We start from the raw sequence: 16,609 nt of genomic DNA on the forward strand, positions 1-16,609 counted from the left end.
TCAGCGGCGTTGTGGTTCGATTGTCGTCATGGCACACCGATGCGCTGTCACGGTCGGGTCGCGTGCGAGTGCCTGCCGTGTCGCGGGCGTGAAATATAGGTAGTGTTTGTGTTGTTGGCCGATGCGGTGTGCTGGGTAGGGTGTGGGGTGTGAACGCCGTTGGCTGTGATTTCAAGGTCCACTGTGAACGCTCGTTAGCGGGCTTCAGATCCGCACCGTATCGCGCTGTTATCGCAGCCTTGGAACAGGGTCACAAACGGCGGTGCAGTGGTTGGCCTGTGCTGCAGTGGGGCTCTTCCCATCCATTCTGCCCCACTTACAAGCTGCCCCGCCATCAATTCCACATGCTCTTTCCTCTTTCTCTCCCATCTACTTGATCCCCAGATCAAAGGTACCTTGGGGCTAACTCAAGAGTAGAAAAGTTACCATATAAGAGTCGAAGAGGATTAAGTGACTGGACTTTACTAACTAAGACAAAACCTGAAATTCGAGGAGACCCCGGTGTCAATATCTATTAGCAGTTTGGCTCCAAATTCCATCATCACACCTCTGGCTTGAGGAACTGTGGTTTGGTTCAGAGGAAGCGATCTAACCTTTCACATGTCACCGTCATTGCTACTCTGTACACCAGCCTTGAACAGAACCAAAACTTTCGATGATGCCCTCGATCGGAGGAAATGTTGTACAAAGTACAAGGGAACAGATAAATTCGGTCCACCTCTGCCCGACAAACCTCTGCTTCTTTCTAGGGACCAAGCAACATCACCGATCTCAAAAATTTATACCCAATTTTAATCACATGGTGGACAAGAAAACATACTTCAAATTCTGTCCTAATTTCGGGTTTCTATGGGATTTCTACTCGGTACTTCGTAGACCTAGGAAACCCCATCCCATGGAGTCATTGTGTGCAACGGCTCACCATGGAAAGACCCGAACAGCGGATTCAACGAGGGGCTCGCAGCGGCGCAAGGCGGTCGGCGGACTCCGGCGACCCACCAGCGTCCTCCCACCTTAACACCCCGGATTTTACGACCCCTCGGGCGGGATGCCGCGCCATCGACAAACCCGCCATGCGCCGTCCGGGTGTGGCCTCATTGGGCCCCGGTGCGGGTTCCCTAGGTCGGCGCTCAGAAAGGTGGCCGGTTATAAATGGGGTTGACTACCTCCCCTCAAAGTAGGTAATCGACTCCCAACCGGTCTCCAACGTCATCGCCATTTTTGTACAGGACCGTGCGCAGTGAACGGTTTGGTCTCCGGCTTCAAACAAACACTCGTAATCAACTGCCATCTTGCTCCGCCGCTTTTTCGCACCAGTGTTTCGCGATTCGAAGACCGCTCCCAAGATCAGACGAACACTAAAACCTGTGCATTCCTTCCTTCTCCCCCGCCGTTTGAACGCCAGTCGTACCTGGATCAACAACCACCCACATCCACCATCGTCGATATGCCTTCCCTTGCGTCCGCTCGGTACGGCAAGGACAATGTCCGTGTCTTCAAAGTCGACCGCGACGAGAAGACGGGCGTCCAGACCGTGACTGAGATGACGGTGTGCTGTCTGCTAGAAGGCGAGATCGAGACATCGTAAGAGACCGCGAGAGGAGGGGAGAAGAGGGGCATCGGATAGCGTGGATACACCAAACTTACCAACCTGTTTCTTTTTTCACAGATATACCAAGGCCGACAACAGTGTGGTCGTTGCGACCGATTCAATCAAGAACACCATCTACATCAAGGCCAAGGAGCACCCCGTCAACCCGCCCGAGCTGTACGCCAGCTACCTCGGCCAGCACTTCCTCGATACGTACCCGCACATCAGCACCGCCAACATCGACGTGACCGTGCACCGTTGGACACGCTTGGCTGTCGACGGTGCTCCGCACCCCCATAGCTTTATCCGCGACGGCGAGGAGACACGCAACGTGGAAGCCACCATCTCCCGTACCGGCGGCCTCGCCCTGCGCAGCAGCATCCGCAAGTTGACCGTTCTCAAGAGCACAGGGTCCGCCTTCCACGGCTTCGTGCGCGACGAGTTCACCTTGTTACCCGAGACCTGGGACCGCATTCTGTCCACCGACGTCGACAGCACCTGGGCGTGGCGGGCGTTTAAGACGCTGGCGGACGTTGAGAAGGCCGCTGCCGACAAGCGGTTCGACGATGCATGGGAAGCCGCGCGCAGTATCATCATCAAGACATTTTCCACCGATGAGAGCGCGTCGGTACAGAACACCATGTACAAGATGTGCGAGCAAATCCTTGAGGTAGTACCCGAGGTTGATACAGCTGGTTTTACGTTGCCGAATAAGCACTACTTCGAGCTAGGTAAGCCGGCCCTTCTATCATCCATACAACCGCCGTCTAACTAACTCTTGCGCAGACCTGAGCTGGCACAAGGGTATCAAGAACACGGGCAAGGACGCCGAGGTGTACGTCCCGCAGTCTGGACCCAACGGCCTCATCAAGTGCGAGGTCTCTCGCGACACTGCCACCCTGGCACATCGGTAAGCGCTAGGGAAAGAAACGGTGGATAGCAAGAGTTGGTCCAACGTGGGCCTATAGAGGGGGCGAGGGTGAGGATTTGCTTTTCTCTGCATTGGCGTTATTTTTTCTTGCATATGTAGCACGGAGCACAGAAATCATATAATTACGGGACTGTAAACCGTCTGTCCAGTCTGCACCGTCGGCGTGAGGGACCCGAGCGAAGTGCAATGTTGGTCGGTTTCTGTTCCTCCCTTCGTTGAAGTACCGCCACATGCCGTACGAGCTTTTGACAAGCAGCCATCCATGATGTACAAGAAATGTATTGTTGATATACACAGGACTCGAATGTTGGAGTCAAGGTCTTCGTACAAGGATATCCCACTCGCCGTCACCCTCAGTCACCGACACCACCTATATCCTCGCGCCATCTGTCTCCCTCACTGCCCTCGCAACCTCCTCCCACCCTTCCGTCCCCACAACTTTCCCCCCAAAACGGATCAAATTCTGCTTGTACGGATGAGCGTCGCCCTCAAACGCCTTGAGCCGTGACAACCGCTTATCCCGCAACCTATTTTTCGGCAGCATACCACTGACCGCCCGACGCAACACCTCTGATCCACCAAACTTATCCTTCAACACATCCATCGTGATACTGCGCAGCGACCCGGGCCGCGTGTTGTGTCGGTAATAAGTCTTGCGGTACATCTTGTGGCCCGTCGTGTACAGCGCCGCACAATTCGTCACGACCACGTAGTCGCCGCAGTCAGTAGACGGGTCCCAGATCGGCTTGTGCTTCCCCATGAGAATGAAGGCGATGCGCGAGGCGAGGCGGCCGAGCGACGGCGGGGTAACGGCTTCGGGGGGGGACTTGATCGTGCTGAGGCCGGTGTGAGGGGTTGAGGCCGAGATGTGGTGCCATACTCGGGAGTAGGCGAGTCTTGTCTAGAGTAAGAGGTAAGACGTCAGTGACAGGCCGCGCCGGATATACCAAGGTGTAAAAACAACGGGGAGACTTCTTACTGCTCCGACTGTCTGTGACATGGTGGGCGGTTTTCGGAAGGGGAAAGAAAGTCGTGAGCAGATGCCCCTGGGAACTAGTCCCTCATCAAGGAAGGCACGGCCTCTGCAATCAAGTGGCAATGAATTAGGGCAGAGCCTCCCTGTGGTCGAATTGGCTGTGGGAACGGGGTGAGCGTCGGCCAGATCACGGATCGTCAAGCTGGCTGGCGATTGATGGTCACGATGCCCGAGCTCGTTCAATGTGGGAAAAATCGACGGTGCGCCACACAGCCACATCTTGCAATTATTTGCGCCACATGCTTGGCGACGCGGCGTCCGCCGCCCACCATCAAACGACCCCGCCAGAAGCCGAACCGAGCTCCGAGCAATGGAACCCCACCAAGCAATCCGGAAGCAGCAACCCGATTTCAAAGCACAGTTGAAGTAATCCACGGAGTTGACGGAATACACACGGTATTTTATCTCCTGGTTTCCTGGCTGAGGCGATTTTTGTAGCAACCACGGAATAATCCAACTCTTCTTTGTAAAAACCACTGTCAAAAAGTCCCACTGCCACCGACTTCGTCTAGCTTTTTCTTTGCTGCTCGGGTTCGTTTAATTTCCTGAATTTCCACAACTGAGGTTCCCTGGACCTTATTGGACACTGGAACCTTGATGTATCAAAGTCGCACTCATACGCGTCTAATACAGTTATCTACCTTAGTTTTGGTCACATCGGTGGGAGTATACGCCTGGAGTCGTCCATGGGACCGGGGTCAGACACGAGCTAAAACGCCGTCATCACCATCCTCATCATCATCATTATTATCACCGCCATCACCCCCAAAGCAGAATACCTCCACGATGGCGGTCACATCTCCCTTTCAGGTAAGCCCACGTTTTCGTGCCTGACCCTAGACATTTCTCCCGCATTTTTTGTTTGTTGTGCTTTTTATTTCCTTGATGCTTCGTCCTTTCAGGTTTCATATCTATCATGGAAACTCGGGTGGCTGAAACTTGAAACAGACGCTCTTCGCCGTGCCCATGACCTGTGAGGGTTGTGCCAAGGACGTCTCGGGCGCTCTGCATCGGCTGCCCGGCATCACCAAGGTCGAGGCGAACGTACTGGACCAGTTAGTGTCAGTGGAAGGAACAGGTCCGTATTCGAGCTCCGATCACGACCGTGATGGTCAGAATGGGTTGCTAACCTCTCAAACCTACCCTGGCAGCGGCCCCATCGGCTATCGTTGAGGCTATTCAAGCCACAGGGAGAGATGCTATTTTGCGGGGGTCAGGCACCTCAAACAGTAAGTCTACTAATATACCCCGTTCCCTGGGACTCCGAAATTAGCTTCAATCCCTGAAAGCATCACCCCGTCACTCGAAACCCCCTTTCCCTCTCCTCTCTTATCTTAGCTCCTTTTTGACATCAGACACAGGCGCCGCAGTAAGCATCCTCGAAACATATCACCATCGGCCCGACACTATTGAAGTCACTCCCGCCGGTGCATCCGGCGGCAGCTGGGTCAACGAACGCCTCGTCCGCGGCCTGGTGAGGCTAGTGCAAGTCAGTCCAACCGAAACACTCGTCGACCTGACCATCCGTGGTGTGCCGCCCGGCACCTATCACGCCTCAGTGCGTGAGTACGGGAATCTCAAGGACGGCGCGACGTCGGCGGGGCCGGTCTGGTCTGGATGGGATGCTAGCAGTAGCAGTAGCAGCAATACCACGAGCAAGGACAGTGCACCACGTGGGATACTCGGCACGGTAGAAGTCGGCCCCAATGGGTATGGCAATGCGTTTCTCAACCGGCCCTTCCAGGTATGGGAGGTAATTGGGCACGCGCTAGTTGTTTCGAAGCATGAGGAACATGACCGTGCGAATGCCGCTCCGCTGCAGAACACGGAGGACACGGTAGTCGGCGTGATTGCGCGAAGCGCCGGGGTGTGGGATAACGATAAAACGGTATGCTCGTGCACGGGTAAGACACTCTGGCAGGAGCGGAAGGATGAGGTGGGCAAGGGGATGTTGTGATGATCGTGGTGGTGGCAGGACGAGCGTGGGGGTGTTGTTTCGGGGCGCTGGGTCGACTGCTCCTCAAAGCTGAAGAAACCAAAGTTAAACAAAGGGAAAAGGGGGCCCCTGGAGTTTGGGCGAGATTGGGTGTAGCTCTTTCCTACGCAACCCGACAAATGAAGGATGATGCACCCCGGGATACAGAGTGTATTAAAAATATACAAGCGACCTAGATAGAGTTTGTTGGGAGGGCTTGTCCCCGGTTACCCCTTGATCCCGTCATCAACGTAGCCATCATATCGCGCCTAGCAGCCCCGGAGAAGAAGAGTTACAGAGCCCTAGTCTTTGTCATCTCGGGACCTAGTCGTGGTCAAGGGGAAAAAGAAGGGGTTTGCGACTGTTCACCCCTATACCCCAAGGTTCGAGGCTAAAGGAACTTGGACATATCCTTATTATTTGTCGGGTATATATTGCCCCCGAATTGATGGACTCTTTTTTTTTGTGGTGGGGGAGGAGGGGGTGTTTCTTTACGTCCCCCATCCGTATCTAGGCAATTAATGTATAGGTCCCTACCATGTACAAGAAGAATAAAAGGAGGTGTTCGGCCTTTATATTCACGTAGGAGTTTGTGGTGATAACCTCACTCCCACGACCACTGGTCGCTTCAGTGGGACACGAATCACGAGTTATTTCGGATCCACCAACACAGCGGCCATAGACTGATGCTTACTTATGTTCATGCTGGAAGCTAAACTACACCAAGGGACATATACGAGGACGTCTCATGTTCTTGGCATGGAATGCGGACGCTATGGAACGAAGCTCGCGAATCATCAACTGTCCAAATGCTTGGCCAAAGAATGGTCTCGAACATTTTTGAGCAGGGAGCGACGTTGTGACGATGGGCCCGGTGACCCGTGAGAGTTGAAATATCACGACCCATGATAGGAGTCAAAACCGTCTGAAGTTGTTCCCCACAGGCCCGAAACAGCGGCTGGCACAGATCGAACAAGCACCCCGGTCAGTGTGCTGCTTAGCTGACCTTGCCGTCGGTGCCCAAAATGATTTGCATGTTCACATTACAAGTATTCTGACAACGGTTTAACTTGACCATGATAGGGCATCACATGGGCGCCAAGAGCTTCAACTTGTCCGGATCCAGATTGCAAGCCCGAAATATCCGGCCTGCTTTCATCCATCGTTAACGACCGGCAGGGTCCAACCTCTATTTCTAGAAATAGGCGGCTTGGCACGAAGGGTTGACGGTCGGATAGCTCGAACAATACCGATGCCCGACGATGTCGTGCAGACAGATCAGGTTCAAAAAAAGAGTCTTTAAACGTCAGCTTGATGCTAAATCCGGTACCCAACCTCCCCAGGCAAGCGCCCACCTCGGGAAAGCGGCAAGTTTCTTTGAATAGCACTTTGCGGATTGGTAGAAGGAGGTTGACTGGCGCTCGAGGATGGAGGGCAACCATTTGACGCATGCCCTGGTGGTGTCCGCCTCTGTGGTGTCGCCTGTAGCCGCCGGCGCTCCAATGCAGGGGCTGGACTTGGCCGGGGGTTCTAGTCCAATGAGTGGGCGGCTTGCTGTGTTGAGAAACGCTTTGTGCATGAGAAAAGCGCAGGCCTGTGATTCGCAGGGGTTCCTTGAGATCTGTGACACGTCTTCGGGGCACCTGGGCATCGCATTGACCCCATGAAGTCTCACCCGCAGCCCTGCCGCTGGGGCAAGAGCAGGGGTTCAAAGTGTTGTCTTGAGGATGAGAGACGTTCATGCGAGACGATTCGAAGTGGTCATTTCTTTCTTTTTCCCCCCTCCAGTCCCTTTTGGGGTTGAAGGCGATTGAAAACAGAGAGCGCAGGACACCAAGAAAAAGATGGGACATCGAGCTGAATTCCCTCCTGCCAAATACCTACTCATCTATCAGCACAGTCTCAAGAACGGGCCACTGTGCTGGCTGCGAGAAAGCGTGCAGCCCACAGCGGCCCCAGCCGGCGCGCATGGCAGTGAAGCACATGGTTTGAGAAGCGGTGCGGTTCGCTCCTGCGTCGATCCGGCAGCTAGGTTTGGCCTTGCACTGGACTCGATTGCCCACTTACGCTAGTGTAATGCCCATGGCGCTCAGAAGAATACATAGTGTATGTAGTACTAGCAGTGAGACTGTCGAGTCGATGTTTCTCAAATAAAACGAAAATTAAATAATGTGAGAACCTCAAGACACTTACACTACACCCAGGAAACTTAAAATTTCGGCTCAGAGTCTGAAAAGCGCAAACTCCCATTCATCGAAGTCCGGAGCCCGCCGGCCGGCCCCGACAACTCAGACCCCTTGGTCCCACTTTTTTTTTAAAGATATCTGGGTTTCTCTTTCCTGCTCGAACCAGAGCCCAGAGCCCAATACCTCCCGATTTGGCAAGGGCGACCCCTGTCGGTTGTAGCAGAAAGCCTTTTTTTTTTTCTTGAGAAGCCCCTTCCGCGCGAAGTTGAGGGTAAACGAGAGAGGTCGTCCATTCGAGGCCTGGCAAGACCCATAGTCTGCATGATCATCTTCCCCAGCCTGGTCGTCTCCAAACGGGCCCTGGGGCCCCGGGCCTCAAGTTGTCGAGTCCGCCGGCTGGGCCTCTTGTTGAGACCTGAGAACGGCCGCCAGCCCTGTTTCGTCTTGCGCGTGCTACCTTTGGTTCCCATTCTCATCTGGTTGCCTTTTGACTCTTGTAGTATTTTCCCTTCTTCCTCCTCTACCTAACGAGTTCCCGCAACAACGGCTCACGCTTTGCACAATATCTAATTTCTTTTTTTCTTCCTTTCTTATTTTTTTTTGAACCGACCTCCGGCCTGTCATTTCCGCCCGCCAACGTAACAAAGCAAATACATAACTACCGGCTAGTAACCCCTGGACGCTAATTGCACCCGGGGACTTGGACTTGGACTCTTTACTCTGTGAGAGGCTCTGTTGGCTGCAGCGAAAGTGCATCGGCTCCCGATTAGATCGAAGCGATCGTCAGGGACACGAACGAAAAAGAGACGGAGAAAGAAGCATTGTTGGGATTCACCACTGCCGGCCAGTACAGACATCCACAGTGCGCGGGACAAGACGGACGACGTGGGACAGAATAATCGCCCGGACACGAAACCCCGACGGGTGGAGGCAGCGAGAGCAACATAAGAAAACCACGCTGGACGCTCGGCTGGCACTTTCTCCCACGCGAACCTGTGACTTTACCATCTGCGGCTCGACTCGCCGAGCCTTGGCTAAGTGGGAATTCTGTTGACGAACAGCACGAGAGGACTTAGAGACGGAAGACAATTGGGCATCCAAGGAGAGTGGGGAACTTTTCGAGCCGTTTTCCAGAGCATCAACTGGTGAGGAGCTGCTGGCCACTGACTCGGAAGAGCCAGCCCCCCTGTTGCCGCCCGCCCAGGCTATTATATCTCGCCTTAGCGCAGTCCGACGCCCCCCTGTCGACAGCCGCTGTCACCCACCCTCGCACTTCGTTAAAAGCCACCCCGACCCCTCAACGCACGTCCGGCCACCCGCCGTACACCCGAATCGCCCACGGAACTTTTGCTAACTTTTGCCACACGGGAACATCACCAATTTCGCACCCTTTATAGGGCCGCAAACCCCGTTCGGCTTCAGCAATTTCACCAAACCCCAAGTGTTGGAGAGTAATAGAAGATGTCACTAAAACAGGTGAGAAGGAAATTCGCTTCAATTGCCCCAGACTCCACTGTGATCGACGGGGAAAGCAGAATGACTTACACGCGTGCCTGCCACAGGAAATCGAGACATGGGTCGAAGCCCTCAAGTTCTACGACAACAATGAATTCGACGAGGCGCTTCAATCCTTTGATAGGGTCTCGGACACCTCCAAGATCCTTTTCAACATGGGTGTGATCAACGCGACCCTCGGCCAGCACGAACAAGCGGTACGGATGACCTCTCGCTTCCCATTTCCATAGGAGGAAGAAATGCACTAACAATTTGAGCCTAGGTCGAGTGTTACCAACGCGCGATTAAGCTTGACCAGTATCTCGCCGTGGCATATTTCCAACAGGGAGTCTCGAATTTCCTCCTCGGCGATTTCGAAGAAGCATTGGCGAACTTCAATGACACACTTCTGTACCTCCGCGGCAACACTCTCATCGACTACTCCCAGCTTGGGTTGCTGTTCAAGCTCTACTCGTGTGAAGTGCTCTTCAACCGTGGTCTTTGCTACATCTACCTTGAGCAAATGAAGTCGGGGATGATGGATTTGGAGTACGCTATCAAGGAGAAAGTTGTTGAGGATCACAATGTGATCGATGACGCTATTCGGGACGAAGCCAAGGTATGTGTGCTTAACCATGCAATTGACTAAGCAGCTAACTAACATATCTACTCAGGGGTACACCGTCTTCTCTATTCCCGTCGGCGTTGTCTACCGACCGAACGAAGCCAAAGTTCGAAACCTTCAACAAAAAGATTACCTTGGCAAGGCGCGGCTCGTGGCCGCATCCGACCGGGGCAACGCATTCACGGGCTTTTCTGGAACCGAGCTCAATAAGGGGGTACGTCGAATAGATAAAACCTTGGGTTTTTATGACACTTGCTGACTTTCGAGAAGGTTACCATCGAAGCAAAGGACGACCGACCCACCGAAGCGCTTTCGTTTGCCGCTAGCAATCTCGTCAAGCCCGGGCTACAGAGCAGGCGACAGCAGTCCGAACCACCCAATAGCCGCAACGTGTTCCCACCTACACCACCTCCCGAGAATGATAAGCCTGCAGGCATGAGCCGGGGGCAGTCGGTACGCAACGGGCCGAAACCCCCACCCAGCAGGCTTAACCTCGAAAAGGTACGATCGAATGAGCGTTACGAGAAGGCGACTTCTCCCGATGATGGACGGCCACGGCCAGCCCGCTCAGCATCTGCTGCCCCAGCCCGAGGCTTCTCTCAGCGTGACCCCCCGCCATCTAGGAGGAGGAAGGAGGAGGAGGAAGACGCTTACCCCGATGATGTCTATGACATGTACAGCGGTGGTAATGGCGGTGGTGGCGGTTCGCGGAGCAGCAGGTCCCAAAGAGGCGGCGGTGGCCGCACACGGGACCGGTACATTGAGGAAGAGGAGGAAGACGGCTCTGACTACGACGACGCATCTTTCGACGAGGGCGATTTTGAGATGGTGTCGAGCCGCCGACCCGGCCCTGGTTCCGTCCTCTCTGGTGGCTCAAGGCGCGGGTCCTCCAAGAGGGACACTCTCCGTACAATCCGTGTCAAGGTCCACGCCGAAGATGTGCGCTACATTGTCGTTGGCCCTGCGATAGAATTCCGCGATCTCGTTGATCGGATCCAAGATAAGTTTGGCCTGCGCCGCAGGTTTAAGCTCAAGGTCCGGGACGACGACTCGCCTGAGGACATGATCACGATGGGAGACCAAGATGACTTGGATATGGTCATGACGACAGTGAAGCAAATTGCGAGGAAGCAAAGATCGGAAACAGGGAAGATGGAGGTGAGTTCTATTTTGCCGATTTACCAATTTCTTCATGTGAGGTGCTAACGAGCATTTTCTAGGTCTGGGTTCAAGAAATATAAACCATACAGGCAACACCGGGAACGGCAGGTCATGGGCTTATTCATATTATACCCCATCGCCCAATGCGCCACGCCTCCTTGTTTTGGCTACGAAGTAACGATGGACGTCTCTTAACAAAAAGCAATCACCTATATCAACACCTTCATATTTTACCTTCTCACGCCTGGGGCAAACTATCAGCGAACCACATGTTGGGTAGCTTGCGTTTTATTCATTCGGCCTGCGATATCTATTCACTCGATTTTTCCGTTAGCTCATTCGACCTGCAGATTACGAAGACCTATGGGAGTGCGGCGTTATATATACTGGCAATGTCTTTTTTGTTGGAAAAGGGTGTGGGACTCGATCGGCGCATGCGGCAGAGCTGCTAGCCACGAAGATTATTCCTTTCGATAATACATCATGTTTACATGTCTACATTCTTTTGCGTCCCGGTCCCTCATGTGCACCATGTCTCCCTTCACGTTGTCACCTTTTCTATTCCTGTTTACAGGGCAGCGTTAACGAGCTAAAATAAGAGGCTCCGGTAGGTTCAAAGACCGGCTCGAGAGGGAATGTTCCACGGGAACCTGGCCAAGTTAACTTGATATGGACCATGCTGAAGCTTGAAAGGAGATGTGTTCAGTTGTCTTGAATATTCGGCGAACTTGCGAGACAATACATCATGGATTAGCGTGTTGCAAGCTGATTTAAGAGTCAACCCTTCGCACTGATTCCAGTTCTCGCTGAACCCTTACCGATCTGTCATTTATTCAGGTTGGGACTATTTATACTCTCTAATTATGAGTGTAGATGCCATGGGCATCCCGAGAGGGAGGGAGTAAATCAAAGTCAACAGGAAAAGACAGAACTATGGCCTCGTCGTTCTCGTTGTGTATTAGCACACACCGGAAGCCCCACTTCGCGATGTGTCATGGAAGAGGACGGGAAGAGTGATGAGTATTATCAGCCCGTTAAAATGATCACGACGTTCAGAGAGCCATATTTCTGATGATTTGTGTCTCCCTTAGCACTCAATTTGCATCGGTTATCTACCCCCATCCACAACCCTTTCTCCCTTCCCAAGCAACACCCAAACAGGAGCCCTTCTGCCTCTACTCCAATGGGTGGGTGGTCATGACCGAGTGGTTCATGTTTTTCGTTCCTCTCTCTCCCTCTCTCCCACTCCTAACCATCCTATCCTGCGTCTCAGAGACTCAACCCGACCAAGGATGTGAAGCGGGATGGGACCTAGACCAGCAACACAATGAGAAACGCGAGTAAGAGTGACCCGAGGCGGACGCAAGAAGAACGCATTGAGGTCAAGATGGACTAGACTGGGCTGAGTACAGCTACTTGAAGCCTGTATGAGACTCAAGAACGTCCGTCCGGGGTAAAAAGTTCCGCAAGAAACAGAGACCGTATGAAGAGGGGGAGAAAAAAATTCAGCAACCAGCGATGGAAAAATAATCTACACACTTTGCACACTTTGTCCCCGAAAGACCCGGATATAACGCCCACCCGCGCCTCAACCAGGATCGAGTTTAGATATACATTGGAAAACCCAGTGAGAAAAAAAAAGGAAAAAGAAAAGTCAGAAAATAGACGGGTGGGGTGGTGCGAAATGAGACGAGGTAAGGGAAGAGAAGCTGATAAGCCGTGTGCAGCCGTAGCGTGTCTAAGCGGGCTCGAAACCGAAGTAATGAGGCCGTAGAACACATAAGGCTGCTCGCCAGACCTGACCCCAGTGACTTTGTTCCGTCTGCCCTCATGATCCCGACCGAGTCTTATGCTGAGCGCAAAGCTCTGGTGCGTCTGGCCTTTCCTGTGCCTTGTCCCTAGCACAGATAGACGCGGGTGAAAGAAAAAAGGCTCAAGGAAAAAACAGAAGAAGTGCCCTGCCACCCATTGACCCTTGGTCACCTCGTTGTTTTGAATCGGCCCAGTATAAAAGGAAATAAAAGAGTGGGGCCCACGCAAACGATCCTAAGCAGCAAGAACCGAAGTAGAAAAGAAAAAGAAAAGAAAAAAAGAAGAGAAGTGAAAATGGAATGTAGGAGTCGGTGTTGACCAGACACCACCAGTATTCCTATTTCCATAGCGGTAGCCATCAAAGCACACCTCAAGCGCCTGCACGCCGTCGAATCAGGCGTTGTAGATGTCCGGCTCCTGGCCCTCGCCTCCGTCTTGCTGGTTTCCGCCCTCGCTTCCGTCTTGCTGGTTCCCGGACTACTGGTTAACCATCATCGACAGGCCGCGGGTGTCGTCGTTCATCATTTGGAGGTCGTCCAGACCGCGGGGCTCCATTTGGCCGAGACGGCTTTCAACGCCGCTGAGGCGGCCGTCCACGAGAGGCTGCATCCCGCCATTAGCGAGCGAGCCGTTGCCAAGACTGTTACCGCCCATGTTGGCGGGGGGCATGCTGGGGCCGCCCATTTGAGGGACGCCGTTGGCGCCGAGCATGGATGGGCGGCCGCCCTCGAGGGCCTCGAGGCGCTTCTCAATGTTATCGAGGCGCGCAATAATTGTATTCTCCATCCGGTTTAAGCCTTGGGATACATCGTGGGCGAGCCGGTCGACCTTGTTGGTAAGGCTCCGAAGACTCTGCGCGACGGGGGTGTTCTCCTGGCCAGGAGGGGCCGCGGCGACACGAGCTTCGTGGTTGTGACGGGCTTCTTGAACAGCGAAGCGCCACTGGTTGCCGAGGTTCACCTCGCAAACGGCCTTTGCGCGCCACGGGCAGTCGACCTTGCGGGTGGTGGGATTTCGCTTTTTGGCGGTGCTGTTGTACTTGACTCCGCCGCGATCGCACACTAGGTCGAAGCGCGTGGGTTTCCCATCGCGATAATTGCTCGAGCGCAGCTTGACGATGCTGTAGCCCTGCTCCTTTGCGGTCCGCTGCACCGAAGTGAGTAAGTCGTCGAACGAGCGATAAATGCCCTCCGGCGGGGGTACGAGGCCGGCGGAAGAGCCCAACGCGGGCGATTGCGGAGGCATCGAGGACGAAGCGGTAGCCGACGCTGGCGGCTGCTGTGATTGTTGTTGCTGCGGCGTTTGCTGCTGCTGGGGGGTCTGCGGTGGCTGAGGGTTCGAGTCCGGAACGGGCCAGGAGGGTATGTAGCCAGCAGTAGAGGCAGACGATGGGTTCGCCACGGCGGTGGGTGAAGTCGAGTTTTGAGCTGGAGCGCCGTACTGGTGTTGGTAGAGCAGGCGGTCGGGTTTGTTAGCCGCCACGCGCTGCTGCTGCTGTTGCTGTTGGTGCTGCTGTTGGGCTTGTTGGTGCGTTTGAGCAGCGTGCTGCGCGTGTGAATGATGCTGTTGCGGCTGCTGCTGGTGGTCACCAGCTAGGGCGCTCAAGCCGACCAGACTCGAGTTATCGGGCTGGGTAGGAGCCGGGGCGAGGGTCGATTGGGGCTCGGGGTATTGAGAATGTTGTGGGGGGGCGCTGTAGCCATTCATCAATCCGTCGGGCTCGGCGACCGGGTGCTGGTGCTGATGTTGGTGCTGATGTGGGTGCTGGTGCTGGTGCGATCGGTCCAGCTGCTGTGATGGGAATGTGGGAGGTTGACTGGGCACGGTGTCGACGGGCGCACGCACGGCCTGGGGATGATGGCTACTCGCAACAGTGGCAGGGACCCAGCCTTGGGGCGCCTGTGCGATTTGCCCGACTTGGGCGTGCTGGGCTACAGGGGCCAGCGAGCCTGGAGCCGCCGTGTTCCCGGCGTCTTGCACGCGGGCATTGCGGGCGCGCTTGCGGGGGCGCGGCTGGGCCTGCGATGGGCCTCCGGTCGCACCAGAGGGATCCATGATGATTGGTGATGCTGCGCTGTGTGTCCACGGGTGATGAGTGGCACGGAACAACCAGTGAGAAACACTGTGCTGCGCGGGTCCGGGGGAGCACGCTATTTGGTTGTAGTCGCAGCTTGGAGGGGAAATCGGCGCCTGCTGGGGCCTAGTTGGGTCCTGCCGAGAAGCGGCGCGTTTTGCACGCGCGATCGCCTAAAAATTATCGGCCGATTGGCAGAAGATGGAAACCGTTTATTTAAGGCGAGCGATGCAAGTACTGTGTCTGTAAAACGCAAAGGGAAAAAAAGTGGTTTGTTTTACGACGCGCGCCGAGAGGGGGGGAAATAAAAAAAAAAAGAGTAAAGAGCTTGGGAGACACGACTGGCGTGACTGGGCTGCACTCACACTCGGGCTTTGCTTGTTGGATCGGTTGGTTGATTGTTGGTTGTTGGTTGGCTAGGTCCCGGTTGTTGATGGAGGCCGCTTGTGAGCAACGACTCTTTCCCATGGCTGTGAGGTCAGGTTGTTTGCTTGTTCTCGGCCCACCTCGCTCCCACCTCGAGCCGAAAACTTGGCGGCCCAGTTGTTGGCCCGAGCGCCCGCCATTCATTCCATTCTCTAACTATTCTCCTACGAACAACCTTACTGTTCTTGCGTTCTCTGCAGCAGGCCACACCCACAAAGTCACGAGTAGGTCCATTCACTCATCAGCCACAATTGGAATCTGCTTCAAAAGCCGGCCTCTCCACACCGCTGTCCGCTGATTTGGAGGAGCGAGGCCAATCACGCACCCTTCTTCTTCCAAAGAGAGAGCCACCAACAAGGGTCACTGTGTGCTCATTCGTGGGTCACCATCAATCAATCACGCATCTTCCGACGCTATCACATTTAGCAGACGATACGGATATCTTGGGCCTTTTCTTTCTTTCGTTTCCGGTGGTGTTGAAGCAAGTCCTTTGTAAACTCGTTACGACCGAGACTTTGACTCAATTCCATTTGGAACAAAGCTGTAATCCATTTTCCTGTTCCTCCGTCTTCAAGCCTCGAGCTCCTGCCCTCAAGGCCGAGGTCGACGCCATCAAACATGGCCAACAATAATGGGGCCAACAATAAGCCAGCAGCGCCGGTCAAGGATAGTGCACAAGAAGAGCAGCAGCTCGAGGACATGTTGCATCGCCTCGACCAGGTGCATCTTCAGGTGAGTTTGCTCCGGGTGGCCCATCAATACCACCACGTCGCGATGCTGACCCGTTCATGCAATGCAGCTCAGACAACTTCGCTCGGCGCTTCCGCGCATGTTGGAGCCTCTCATGACCAAACAGCCGTCGCGTAAGTTTTCCACGGCAGGGAAGGGAGGGGTGGAGTGACCGCCCGAGAAGCGAGCGGAAGGGGTTGGGGTTTGCGGGTCTGGACCTGCACTGGACTCGGAGACCGGCATAGCGAGGAATCAACTAACAACAACACCGTGACCCTAGCCCAGGCTGCGTTTGCCGCTTACATGCAGTCGGTCGACAGCACAAAACAGGAGATTTCTGGCTTCCAGGAGGCCTATCTCGGTCTCTTCACCGACGGCGTCTTCCAGAGGACACGCCTTGGCCAAAAGAACGCAAAGGGCATCAAGCAGTGGCGCGCCAGTGAACACCCCAACTGGGCCGATCCAGACCCGAAGCGGCGACGAATTTCATAATCATTGCAAAAAGAAGCCCTGGATGTCTTTTATTTGTGGAATGAACGAGTTTCTGCTTAGGGGGGCAGCACGACCGG

The 16,609-nt window shown here is 54.4% G+C and overlaps 6 protein-coding genes across 6 annotated transcripts; 4 read left to right on the forward strand and 2 right to left on the reverse strand.

Annotated features, from left to right (window-relative positions):
- Nucleotides 1–1,447: 1,447 nt before the first annotated feature.
- C8A04DRAFT_9306 (uncharacterized protein) lies at nt 1,448–2,505 on the forward strand (the record flags this gene model as incomplete). Its single annotated transcript, XM_062785438.1, has 3 exons — nt 1,448–1,584; nt 1,670–2,322; nt 2,378–2,505. 3 exons carry the CDS (start codon nt 1,448–1,450, stop codon nt 2,503–2,505), a joined length of 918 nt encoding a protein of 305 aa, XP_062640273.1.
- Nucleotides 2,506–2,892: 387 nt separating this feature from the next.
- On the reverse strand, nt 2,893–3,522 carry C8A04DRAFT_25096 (ribosomal protein L13-domain-containing protein; the record flags this gene model as incomplete). The annotated part of the gene is made up of 2 exons (XM_062779427.1): nt 2,893–3,423; nt 3,502–3,522. The coding sequence occupies 2 exons, from the start codon at nt 3,520–3,522 to the stop codon at nt 2,893–2,895; spliced, it is 552 nt and encodes a 183-aa protein (XP_062640274.1).
- An 822-nt stretch (nt 3,523–4,344) lies between these two features.
- On the forward strand, nt 4,345–5,515 carry C8A04DRAFT_25097 (superoxide dismutase 1 copper chaperone; the record flags this gene model as incomplete). The annotated part of the gene is made up of 4 exons (XM_062779428.1): nt 4,345–4,368; nt 4,507–4,636; nt 4,710–4,787; nt 4,920–5,515. 4 exons carry the CDS (start codon nt 4,345–4,347, stop codon nt 5,513–5,515), a joined length of 828 nt encoding a protein of 275 aa, XP_062640275.1.
- Nucleotides 5,516–9,180: 3,665 nt separating this feature from the next.
- C8A04DRAFT_34473 (uncharacterized protein) lies at nt 9,181–11,079 on the forward strand (the record flags this gene model as incomplete). The annotated part of the gene is made up of 6 exons (XM_062782835.1): nt 9,181–9,195; nt 9,282–9,431; nt 9,497–9,832; nt 9,888–10,052; nt 10,109–10,996; nt 11,059–11,079. The coding sequence occupies 6 exons, from the start codon at nt 9,181–9,183 to the stop codon at nt 11,077–11,079; spliced, it is 1,575 nt and encodes a 524-aa protein (XP_062640276.1).
- Nucleotides 11,080–13,288: 2,209 nt separating this feature from the next.
- C8A04DRAFT_25099 (uncharacterized protein) lies at nt 13,289–14,866 on the reverse strand (the record flags this gene model as incomplete). Its single annotated transcript, XM_062779429.1, has 1 exon — nt 13,289–14,866. The coding sequence occupies one exon, from the start codon at nt 14,864–14,866 to the stop codon at nt 13,289–13,291; it is 1,578 nt and encodes a 525-aa protein (XP_062640277.1).
- A 1,063-nt stretch (nt 14,867–15,929) lies between these two features.
- Nucleotides 15,930–16,532, forward strand: C8A04DRAFT_25100 (uncharacterized protein; the record flags this gene model as incomplete). The annotated part of the gene is made up of 3 exons (XM_062779430.1): nt 15,930–16,043; nt 16,111–16,174; nt 16,321–16,532. 3 exons carry the CDS (start codon nt 15,930–15,932, stop codon nt 16,530–16,532), a joined length of 390 nt encoding a protein of 129 aa, XP_062640278.1.
- Nucleotides 16,533–16,609: the final 77 nt, after the last annotated feature.

This window comes from Dichotomopilus funicola (genome assembly GCF_033296635.1).
Source record: "Dichotomopilus funicola strain CBS 141.50 unplaced genomic scaffold C8A04scaffold_5, whole genome shotgun sequence".
NCBI classification, from domain to species: domain Eukaryota; kingdom Fungi; phylum Ascomycota; class Sordariomycetes; order Sordariales; family Chaetomiaceae; genus Dichotomopilus; species Dichotomopilus funicola.